Source organism: Castanea sativa, chromosome 2, assembly GCF_040712315.1.
Source record: "Castanea sativa cultivar Marrone di Chiusa Pesio chromosome 2, ASM4071231v1".
Lineage (NCBI taxonomy): Eukaryota > Viridiplantae > Streptophyta > Magnoliopsida > Fagales > Fagaceae > Castanea > Castanea sativa.
The window spans coordinates 21883283-21896258 of NC_134014.1; the positions used below are offsets into that span (position 1 = coordinate 21883283).

The following is a 12976-nucleotide window of genomic DNA, read 5'->3' on the forward strand; positions in this document are numbered from 1 at the left end:
AAGAAAAGGTGTTGACCGAAACAAAAGAAGAGAAGAAGTGAATAGGACGGATATATGAATATGTATAACAATAATAATAATAATGATAATGATATATAGTAACAATAATAATAATAATGATAATGATATATAGTAACAACATCAAAAGATGAAAATAAAGAATATAAGAAAAGTACTCAGGGCAGTGTACTTACCTGTGTAGTATATGAGATTATTGGGTCCTACCTTCAACAAATGTGGGCCTACATTGGAGGCATATGAACCTAGTCCATATGTTCCATCAAGTGAGCTGGGGATGCTGAGGCAATTAGGGCCCATGAAAGAGGTTCGGTACCCGATATTTCCATCTCCCAAAAAGGCTCCATGCTCAGGCTAACAGTGCCCCTAATTTTCGGCCTAGCTCCATTTTTCACACAAAAGCATATCTGACTCTAAAAACTATATAGCTTATCCCACTTAGCCACTCAAATATAGTTTCTAAGAGCCAACAATGACCAGAAGTAGCAGCCAATTAAAGCAAACAACTTTGTTTCCAAAATTATGTAAAAAGCAACCAAACTCTTTCCTAAGCAAAAATCAAAATACACCAAATCATAGAAATAACACCTGAGAGGTTCAAAGTCTTTCTCCTAACTAAAAAAACGGTCACAAGCATCCCCCAGAACTTAGTATAAATATTCATCATCAGCCCACAAAAGGGAACCAAGTTTTTCCCATGAACCCAAAACTTTGACACAAATAGCCCAGTTAGCTAGCAAGTATTCTTACGATGCCAAAACCTACAGATGGAAGTACTAGTACAGATGAACTTTCCCTCTTTTCCTAATAACCTATCTTAATTTCCTCCTCTCGCTAACTGTGTGTTGAAATTTCAAACTTGTGTACTTCTTCCACACTTTCTTGTATTTTAGTTTCTTTTGATTTCTCTTTCCACAAAGCACTATTAGCCTTTGTTTACTACACATTATGAATTTTGGACTTGACTTTCCACTAACAAACAAAACTAGTGAACCCAAGGGAACTTTTGATTTTATTCTACAATTTCAGCCTTGGTTACAAAACCTTCCCCAACAACAAAGGTTGATTGAATATTCTTAATTTTTACAAAACCCTAACTGTACACCTTTTTTTCTTTTTCTTTTTTCCTTTTTCTTTTTAGGAAAGAAACATAAAAGGGAGTAAATAAATAAATATATATTTATTTATTTATCCAAGTTTTTAACAAATGTGAGTTACAGAGCTTTAACAAAAATGATCTCAAGTGAATAAAGTGTCAACTTTCAAATCACAAGTAGATAATATGAAAACAAGCTAACCATAGGTAAATTTACTGTAATTACCCTTAATATGATATTTATTCTTCAATAATTACCTAATATTTTAATGTGGTCCTTTTTTTTTGAAATATTTCATTATAGTTCTTATATTTTAAAGTTTATGTAAAAAAATGTTTGTGTCATTAACTATTTGATTGAAAGAGTGGCTAACTATTTGATTGAAAAGAGTGACGCGACAAATAAAATACAGAAGATCAGCTCAAGCGTAAGCATTCCTATCAGACGTTAAAAAAAAAATGACGTTTTAATACATAAAAAAAGGTTACTTTAATATTTTAACACATCATTTTATAATTTACCATTCATCACATGTTCTATTCTTCAATTCTACATTAAAATATTATATAGAAATATTAAAATAACATTAAAAAAAAACAAACCATTGCCACTCCCACCCAGCTCACTACCTCCCCCACCATAACCAACCATTGTTACAAACCCACCACCACATCCCACAATTGTTATAAACCCATCACCACCAACCCACAACAACCAAAATCAACCAACCACTATTTCAAACATTGCCACAAGCACCAAGAGAAAGAGAGATTGGCAAGGTGGAGAGAGGAGAGGTCGGTGGCTCTAGGCAAGGTGGCTCTAGGCAAGATCGGCGGCTTCAGGCAAGATCGACAGCTTCAAGCGAGACAACTCCAAGCAAGGCGGCTTTAGGCGAGATTGCTAGCACGACAGTGGCTCAAGGTTGGCAGAGTAGATTGAGGATGAGAGAGGATGAGAATAAGGTTGTGTTTGTTTGGGGGTGAAATAGGGTGGATAGAAAACATTAGAGAGAAAATAGGAAGGAAAACTTTTTTAAGTGTGTTTGGTTGAGTGGGGAGGAAGGAAAATAAATAGTGGGGCCCAGGTGTTTTCTCTCTTGACCCACCAAAAAGTTTTCTCTCTAAAATGGAGAGAAAACTGAATAGGGATGAATTTTTTCTTAATTAACAAAATGCCTTGTGCACATTCTTCAAATTGCCTTTATTTTTTTTTTCTTTTCCACTGGGCAATACGTTGCCCTCTTTTTATTCTTCACCTTCTTCTGGGCAATTGCTTTTTTTTTTTTTTTTTTTTTTTGTACCGTTGCCTTTTTTTCAGTACCGTTGCCTTTTTTTTTTTGGGCTGTTGACTCTTTTTTTTTTTTTTTTTTTGCGTCTTTTGATTTTCAAGGGCCTGGTGCCTTTCTTTTTTTCTTTTTCTTTTTTCTTGGCAGTAACATTGCCTCTTCTTTTTTTGGATATTATTTTTACTTTTTAATAAATTTGGATGATTGGTCTTTTTTTATGATTATTTGTCACTTTTTTGTTTTAATTAAGCATAATTCTTTAACAAAGGTATATAAGTAAATTTATTCAAACTCATTTTTTCCATCCTTCCACTTTTCCACTCTCAACCAAACAAAAATGTGAGAAAATAAAATATTTTCTATTCTCCCACTTTTCCATCCTCCCATCATTTTCTATCTTTCCACTTTTCCACTCCTCCAACCAAACGGACTCTAAGAGTGAAGAGGAAGAAACGAAGGCAGACATGAGAGGAGCTTCAAGGGTGTGAGAGGAGAGAGGGAAGAGTTGATTTAAAAAAGTAAAAAAAAAAAATTCCCACATCTATCGGAGCCCACCGTGAATAAAAAAATAATAAAAGTTTTGTCATTCATGATCAATATACTTTCAAATTTGAGATTGCACTGTTCATCTATGCCAAATATTTTGGCATTTAAAACACCTGATAAGAGTGGTTTTTTGGTGTTTGGTGTGTCAAATGCTAAATATTTGACATTTAACACATCTGATAGAAATGCTCTATATTTATCAACAACATAATTTTGATAGTAGTATAAATCTGATTAACTGTTCGCACAGAAGCTGAACCACAAAAGGCCATACTATAATTTTTTTTTTTGGCTAAACAAAAGCCATACTATAAATCTTCCAAAGAGATGAATGCACATGTATAATTGAGACACTGATGTTATTCAACATTTTTGCAGCAAGGATGAGTTTTATTTCAAAACGTAAAAATTAAATATAAAACCAAAATAAGTTAAGGCAGGATGGACTGAAAGTTAAAAAACTTCATAGAATCATTCTTAAGAAAAACAAGAAATTAGATTCTGATACATTTAAAATTTTTAAACAAATATGTGACATGCAATCTATACGTATAATAAGCATCACTCGGAAACCAAAGTGTATCCGTGGGCACTTAGCATAATTTTTTGGGCCATATCGTAGTTCTCCAAACTGATAGCCATTTTATTCCAAAAAAGCCACTCTCAATCTTCTGCCATGGTGCGAAAATGGCAAAGAGCCAAACAGAGATGAAGACGCCTATTTTGTTCTTGTTTTTCATTTGTATTGAACTTATGAATGGTTTTGTAAAATATAACTAAGTTTGGATTCAACTTCAACCACTGGAAAGTAGGAACTGAGGGAACAGCCTCTATCTTAAGTAACTATTGTTCAACGGGAGAGTTCAGAGTAAACCAACCATGCAAAGTGCAAGATTGGGTTGTTATTTGATGTTCAATTTGATGCTCAAAATCCGCAATATAGTTAGGAAAAGGGGGACTTATTAAAAAAAAAATTTGGAAGAAGAGTCGAATTCATATTATAGAATCAAAGCTAATAAACAGATTATGATCCTATTGGCTATTGCTTATCAGATACACATTAAGCTGCGATTTCGATTGTATTATAAAATACTCTTATAGAAAGCTATTTATTGATACTTGCGATTATATATTGTAGCTCAAACTCACGTAGCTCTAGAGAAGTAGCTGTTCGCATCAGCCATGACCTGTTTTATTTATTTATAGGCTAACATGCATAAGATATGGGTGTCTCAAAGTTCTTTGAAAATCTGACTATTTCTCCGTGCATGTATAATTCCGCAACTATTCCCCTTCACTGAAGTAACCATGATGAGACACCTTTTTGAAAAAAAAAAAATAATAAATTCATCAGGTGGCACTGCAACCAACCATGCCGGTTCCCCACTTTTTGGGCCAGTTTTATTCATGCTGTTTGTAGGATATGTATTTAGTTATAACACGCTAAAATAAAACTGAAGAAGTTTCGAGTGTTAGAATCACTATGTCATTGTCATCCCCAATATGACTTCCACGCCTCATTTAAGAAACTTCAATCTTGAATAACTACGACAATCAAATTTCATAGTCATGTCATACAGTAAGTAATTTGGAGGCTATCTTAATCTCATGCAGCAGTGCAAGCACCAAGACTAATGAAGTTGAGTAAAAACAAGGGGGAATTTTTAAAGATGTCATATAACAGGTTGCACAGCACTAAGACTAGATTTTTTATAATTACAACATAGATGGCTCCTTCCTACCCTTCACTTAGCACTAGACGTGTAATATCCCCAGTTCAATTAAAACAAGATCGTATGGGATATTAGAACAATTTGTAAACAAGATGACAACATCAAGCTGATACCACCTCTTTCAAACAACTTTCAACAATTTGATCCACGACAGTGTTGGCTTCCACATAGGCATTGAAAAGCCTTCACAGGATGATCACAGTCATTAAAGTCAATGCCATAGTCCTGTGAAATGTGGCATGCACATCAGGTAAGTTTAACCGTAACACATAAGAAATTTAATATTAAACATGCTCCTATAAAAGTTGAGCCTCCTCACCCAGGTCAGCTCTTCCATAGCATCGACCTTCCTTGTTGTAAAAAATGCAAGCTGCATGATTTAAAAACCCTAAGTGTTATCATTTTTACCTATCTAAAAAATAATCAATTGTTATGTGTGTGTGAGTGTTTGTATTTCTATATATGTGTATATAAAGAACAAGAACCCATACATGATAGTAGTGATGATCTGGAGTCTCCACTTCGACTGGGATCTCAACCAAAGTAGCATCATGGCATCTAATCAATAAAGTGTAAGATAAGAGTGTGAATTGCCTTTACCTCATAATCCAAAATGTTATAAAAGAAGATGATAAATACAATCATAGAAATCCACAAGACAAAAATATAGGGTCCATCTTACCAGAGAAAAGATAGATATTACATATCATTTTTATTTTTAACAAAGTTTTTATTACGTAAAAAAAAAGTCTTACCAAACAAAAAACAAGAGATAGCAAATTAAGTTAGGTGTCACATAATTTGCTTCTACAATGGATATAATTCAGTATGTAAAGCAATCACTTGTATAACAAAGGTATAAATTTCAATAAAAAATGGCAAGGAGAAGGCATTAACTAAAATTATAATTTCAAGAGAAAACAATGGATATAATTCAGTATGTAAAGCAATCACTTTTATAACAAAGGTATAAATTTCAATAAAAAATGGCAAGGAGAAGGCATTAACTAAAATTATAATATCAAGAGAAAACAACATCAAAAGCAAACAAATAACATATACATCACACACATTACATGAATACCTGTGATTGATAAATCTTGCAACATTTCCATACACTGTTGCATCCAAACAAAGGGCCTCTTCATCTTTTAAAACACCCTCTGAAACCCAATCTGCATCCAGTAGCACCGGGTAAGTATGCTTCTCAGTACCAGAGTTCTGCAGGTTCCTCTCATGCAGTTCTGAGTTGGTAACGATTTCCCCAACATACTCACAAACAAAAGCTGCTTTCGGCAGGTCTTGAAGCGTTCGAAGACCCCAACCCTTTCCTTCAGGGGTCCAAAACACCTGAAACTTACAAGTAAATAATTTCTTAGTGAATAGATTTTAAATTATTTAATTTTTCAAATTCTAATGAAATCAAACCTGCAATTTTGCTGTAATGCCTCGCTGAACAACGCGGTTTCCACACGACTTGTTGCATCCACATTTAGACCAACACTCTTTTATAAATCGTCTCAGTAAATGGCCCTTGCATCTATTAGATTTCTTCTTGTTCTTAGACCCTTCTAGTGGACAATTCTTACAATAAAAGTACTGGTGTTTTTTAGGGTTCCGATTTATAGTGATAGACTCTTCTAGAAAGTTCTGTTTCAACAGTCCCCCAGGCATGTAAGCAAAGTCACCTTTCGTTTCACGAGCACATGCACAAGGTACAGGTGATGATAGACAATCCCCAAAACAATTAGAGCAACAATGTTCATCCGATATACGAGCAAGTGCAAAATTCACATAACCTTTCCTATAAACTAAATTCTTTGATATGTATCTAAAGGCTGGCAGATCTTCGGCACTGCCCTTCATCAATGGAATTTTTACCTTTTCTTCCCCTCTGGTTATGTCATCAACATAGTCACAGTAATTCACAATAGAGAATGGTGTATGGTGTTTCTGAACAATCTCCCTATTGTTTGAGTTAGAAGATTGTGGATCTTTAAGAAGTTTTAACCTCCTTTCACTTTCACCACAAATGTTCTCCATATCCTTAATCTCAAAACCAGCAACACAATGAAGGCCACCCAAACCACTTTGAGCTATAGGTTTGGGAATTTGGGGCATTACCTTAATCGGATTCTGAACACTGACTGATCCACTTGAAAGGCTTGAAGGAATGCAATAATTGCCTACATGACCATCTTTACCATCATGACCCCCTTGTGCATCAGATATCTTGGATACCAGTATATTTGTGGACCTTAGATGTTCATCAACAGCAGAGTCAGTGCCCATTGCCCAGAAGCGTTCACAAAATTCTGTCATCAGCTCCAACAAAGAGAAGTTGAATTCTGTAAGTCCATGTAATTTAAGAAAATTTTCTTCTACCACCTTGAAAACAGCATCCAAGCTTGGAATATGAAAATCAGACCGCTCAGAAGAGTTACAAATCAGGGCAAGTTTCACCTCTCTCTTGGGAGATGAAGTAATATCAAACTGCAAGACTTCTTTAGCCGCAGAACTTTTTCCATTTGAAAGACCATCTACACTTGGAGCTACAAGAGAACAACAGGCAGTCAGAATTTAATATTGAACAAGAATTACTGGTAATGGAAGGAAGTTAGACCTATTCAGTAGCAGGATAATGATGTTAATTATGACCCTAACAATCACCTAGAAAAATATAAAGCAATATCACAAAGTGATAAACTAAAATCACTAACCTTTTTCATTCATGTCTAAAGATTGAGATTCCAGGACCTCTAAGACATCTGCTTTGGCATTTGAACCATTTCCGCATGAAGAAGAACCTCCTATATCTAAAAATTGGGTAAGCCAAAAAATACATATGTATAGTCAGAAATGCATCAACCAGGAGTTTTAATATTCAATCAAAGAAAATACAAATAAACAGGGAGGTGGTCCAGAAGAAGCTTAATTTTAATCTTTAAGGCTCACAATGTTAAACAAGAATCTATATCTATATCCACATATACATAAATACACACATGCACACACACGCAGAACTACCCCATGGAAAAGAATTGGAATACAAATCAAAGCCAGTATTGCCACCTCTTCTCAATACAGAATTTAAACCAATCAGACATACATACACAAATTACACATATATTGGTCCCGTGGATAAAAATTAGAATACAAATAAAGGTCAGTATTTCAACCTCTTTTAGATACAGAATTTAAACCACAAATACCATCAAAATGATAGCATTTAAAATCCATCGAATTGAACAACCATTTTAAGCCTTAAGTACCAAGATTTGTATATGGTCTAATTATTGTTGCCTTAGAAAGGTGAAACATGGCCTAAAACACTTAAAGAGAACTTTATCAGGTAAATTTCAGTAGTCAGCGCTACCTAAGCATAGGAATACAGACCAAGTGGCAGAGTTAGATGCAGGCTTCAGTACAAAGTCAACTGTCTACAGAATCTTTACATCCACTAAAAACCGTGGATATACATTTCATATATTTAAAAAGCCTGTCATTGATGGTTGAAATTGTTATTGAGCTACCAAGAGATTGGATTACCTGGAAGGATTATAGCAAGAGGAACCTCGTCTAGCAGATGGTTATCAGTGGGGGGCTCATCTCTGGGCAGATTAAAGTTGATTTCTTGATACATATCAAGCACATTTTCTAGAGGGGTATGATCCAAATAGGGCTCAACCATCAGCTTTTCAAATGGCCTAATACCATTTCCTCTCTCAGATGTTAACCTTCTCTCTCCTGGAGCAACTTGAGGAGTTACTGATGTCTTTCCTTTCTCTTGAAATGATAAAGAATCAGACTCAGTGCAATTGTTGCAAAGATTTGGTTGAGATGACCCTTTTGCTTTAGGCACTGGAGAAGTTGTAGATGAATTACATTTCCTGGATTCATTTTTTAGATGTTGCAGCGGTGAGACAGGCTTTGACTTAGTTTGCTCAATCCAAACTTTCAGTGGAGTTGACTCTTCTACTTCTTCTTCTTCACAAATTTGCATCAGTTCAGCATCAGGCCGACTTTGCAGTGCCCTTTTTGGGCGCAATCTTTTCAATTGAGGTTCTGAGTCTTCAGGCTCCGACCAATCTTGAGAGCCTGAAGAGACTTCATTTATATCCTGATATCCCCTTTTAGATGGAGTTATCACCAGCTGCGAATTGGAGGTTTTAACGGGGACCAAAGCCCTTTCTTCCTGGTGTCTTTGATGCAATCTCTTCACTAGCAGTTCAGAGTCTTCAGGCTCTGAACAATCCACAGCGACCAAAGCCCCTTCTTCCTGGTGTCTTTGATGCAATCTCTTCACTAGAGGTTCAGAGTCTTCAGGCTCTGAACAATCCACAGCGACCAAAGCCCGTTCTTCCTGGTGTCTTCGGCGCAATCTCTTCCCTATAGGTTCAAAGTCTTCAGGCTCAGAACCCTGTTCAGAGATTAAAGATAATTTTATTTTATCATCCTTATATGCCTTTCTTATTGGTGACTGCAAATTCATCAATAAACAAATAAGTTTAAAAAAGATATGAATAAGTTGTATAAAAAAAAAGATATGAATAAGTACTAACATTACTTTTTCATAGATATTTTATTCAGTATACTGAATAACATTGCTAAATAACATGAAACCTTATGACAAAATACATTTTGATATAAATACATGCTGGTATAAAGAACAGATACGTTTGCTAAGGCAAGATATACACCTTTGTTTTCTCGTTTGAGCAAGCTTCTTTCTTCTTAAATTCCACACTCTGTCAAAAGGCATCAATAAGCAAACAAAGAGGGAAGAGTTTAGGGTACAAACAACAATTATCACATATAAAAAAAAGAAGTTAAGTAAAACGGGAAAAAAATTCAGTATTCTCATAGTTCTTCTTCCACTACACAGTAAACGGGGGCAATAACATGAATAAATAAATTAAAACATTTGATTTAGCACAACAAACTGAACAGAAGATGTAATATAAACCAATAAGGTTCACCTTTTCTTGTTCTTGCTTCTTCTGCAATAGGGCTTCAATCAAGGCTCTATATTCATCGTTTTCAATATATCCCCAGTTATAATCAGACGATTCAAGAAGTCGATTCAGCACTGGTTTGACTTCATTTTCAGGGAAGCCAATACTTTTCATTGCCTTGCAGGCAACTGTTACTTTTCGCTTTGGAGGCATCACTAAATTTGATCTTTACTCATTACAATATGATCCCAAACAAAGAGACAGTTACTATACTCCCACAAATACCAGAATAAGTGACAATTACAAATGAACGATAGAATCACCAATGAATGCATACATCAGAGAAAAGAGGGTATGCAGCATATATCAACCCCATAATGAAAGCATAAGGAAAAGCATTCAAAATGTATGTCCCAATAATGTTAAAATTCAAAACAAATATAGAAACACAGAGAAAATTTGAACACCCAAGCATAATTGAATATAGCAGAATGAAAGGCCTTTAAAGTTCAAAATATATGTCCCAAGAATGTTAAAATCCAATACAGATACAGCAACACACAAAGAGCAAATTTGAAAACCCCCAACATAATTAAAGTATATCCATGTAATTTTGCATGCCATCTTAGCGCACAACACCAGCCCCTAGCAGGAAAAGTGCTGCTTCTTAAAAAAAGGAGTTGGCTACATGAGTTTTCTTTTTCTTTTTCTTTTTATTATTATTTATTATTAGTAAGTTACACACACGCTTAGTGGGTCCTGAACCCACAAACTCACTGTCCATCCCATTATTATGGAAGAAAGAAGTGCCAATTGAGCTATAGCTCATTGGCAGCTACATGAAAATGTAATCACATAATGATGGAAAATACAAAAGAGAAACCAGATCAAACGTCAGGGAAGAATATGGACTCAATTCAAATGCTACGTAAAAGACCATTAAACTGTTCATAAAACAGAATGTCCAAACTCATCTTAAATAAATAATTTGTAAAGCTAAATACCTTTGAAAATAGATCAACTAGGTTTTTTTTTTTTTTTTTAATTAGATCAAATAGTAACTCAATGACCACAGATGCTACAACAGTCACTGGCCTCAACCAAGTTGTTAAAAAACATCATTTAAGTTGTTTAAAAAGAACCAAAAAAGTGACAAAACAGGCATTTTTAAATTTAGGATTTTATTAACGGGTGCATTCATGCATCCGTTAAGGAGGAAATAATGAGTCTCACTGAATTGCGAAACAAGAAAAGCATATAAACAAATAATTCTTTAACTAACTCGTGTGCGACTCCTCGAAAAAAAAAAATTACTGATTGATTATAAAAAAAAATTCAACATTAACAATTGCCTTCAGGCACTTGTTAATCGAACTCTTAAATTTAATCAACGGGTAAATATCAATATCTTCGAGAAAACTTTTAATATGTCCATCTTTTTTTTTTTTTTTTATACAAGATAGAATTCTACTCTAACCTAATCTAATCTAAGTGTATATGTGTGTGAAGCTACCTCTTGGAGACTTGAACCCCAGCCCTTACCCCCCACACTCCACAAGCACTTATACTTGTGAAATGACCATCGCATCAAGGGTGTCCATCTTGGACTAACAGCAAACATTGAATTAAATAAATGAAGTCTCCATGGCATTTAATAACATAATCATAAACACTATGACCCACTTCATTCCTACGGGACATCCCAACACATCATATACTTCATAAACAGTTTAAACAAACATGTTAAGTAAAATGCACAAATCCCTAACAATGTGTACTATAAAAAAGAGAAAGATCTGAAAAAATACCCACTTGCTTTTATGCTATGCAGAACATTCCGATATGAAATTTTCACAAGTAAGAAGTAAAACAAAAAAAATTTCATCAACTAATAATATAAATAAAGGGGCAAACAATGTAACAATATATATATATATATATATATATATATATGGTGCGCCAAATTCAATCCCGTTCAAGGGGACCAAAAAAGAAAAGAGTGAATGCAAAATAGTTATCAAACATCACAAAATCTCTCACCGTGGCACTAGAGCCATCCCACGTACACTGCTGACAACCCAGATAACATTAAGAATTTCAATCAAACAAGACACCCACACAAAAAAGACCCAAATAATAAAACATAAAATGCTGGGTTTTTCACGTATGTTAAGACTTGTGATTTGTTTGGTTAAAGAGAAAAACACATTCCATTTTTTGGTACATAATAAGACAAAAAAAGCACCTGGGTTTTCATTTCTTAAGCTTCAAGCAACCAAAATAACCACAAAAGAATTCCTATCTCGAGGACTTGTAAAAGTCAAGAAATATGTTTTTATTTAAAATCGCATTTGATAACAAAAGAGTTATTCTAGATCTACTGTTCACTTATGTCAAAGTTATACCCTAAAAGATTATGCTCCTAGATTTTTTTCAAGAAGATAATAAAGTATTAAATATATTTTTAAAAAAATGAATCTTTAAGAAACAAAGCAAGAGTTAAAGAAAAAAAAGGACAAAATTTAATATTTTTTTAATATCCCAGTATTCAAGGTGAAAGATCTATTAGGTGGTGAAAGAAAGTTGACAACTTTTCCCAGAATCTACATTAATATTTTTTTTTTTTAACAAAACATAATAATTGTCCCGAAAGTTACGAGCACCTTTGTTTAACATTTCAACAAATAAAAAATAAAAAACTTTGATTTTCTAAGATATCGAAAGAAAGAAATCCTCAAAATGCAGGCTTTGAGATATATTGCTTAAACATACCCTTTTGCAGTTTTGTTTGTAAACATGCAATTCATATGTAGAGAAAGAGAGAAGGAAGATGCATGAGATTCAGGGATTAGAATAAAACCTTTGAAACACAGATGGGGTTTCTTTGTTTCTTTGTTGCTTGAGCTATGATCAGAATTCAGAGAGGTGTGGAAGTGGAACAACTCATCAGCTTCTTCAGTTTTGTTATTGGTTTTTGTTTTGCCACTTAACCAGCAACGTGAATGTCCCATTGGCTCTCAGTCAGACCAAGGGCCAAGGACTAGTGTCAAAATGTCTAAATTACCCATAGCCTCGGTTTCTTTTTCTTTTCTTTTTATTTTTTATTTTTTATTTTTTATTTTTATTTATGAAAACCCCATTGGCTCAGTTTCAGTTTTGTCTCACTCTTTTATTTTTTGGATATCTTTTAATTTTTTAATTTTTATATGGTCTACTTTGACTCTTTAACTGATTGACTTGGCTCATCAATTAGATGAAAGTTTATGTTTATGTTTAGAGGGTGTTTGGTTTGAGAGAAAAAAAAAAGTATTTTGTATTATTTTTTAGTAGTTTTTTGTTGGA

The 12976-nt window shown here is 34.1% G+C and overlaps 1 protein-coding gene across 1 annotated transcript; it reads right to left on the bottom strand.

The window, feature by feature from the left end:
* Positions 1-4590: 4590 nt before the first annotated feature.
* LOC142624159 (uncharacterized) lies at positions 4591-12566 on the bottom strand. Its single transcript, XM_075797678.1, has 10 exons — positions 12495-12566; positions 9659-9860; positions 9380-9427; positions 8229-9099; positions 7400-7495; positions 6108-7231; positions 5764-6029; positions 5171-5237; positions 4999-5049; positions 4591-4904 (listed from the first exon to the last, which is right to left on the bottom strand). Exons 2-10 carry the CDS (start codon positions 9845-9847, stop codon positions 4812-4814), a joined length of 2805 nt encoding a protein of 934 aa, XP_075653793.1. The 5' UTR covers positions 9848-9860; positions 12495-12566; the 3' UTR covers positions 4591-4811.
* Between the last annotated feature and the right edge of the window lie 410 nt (positions 12567-12976).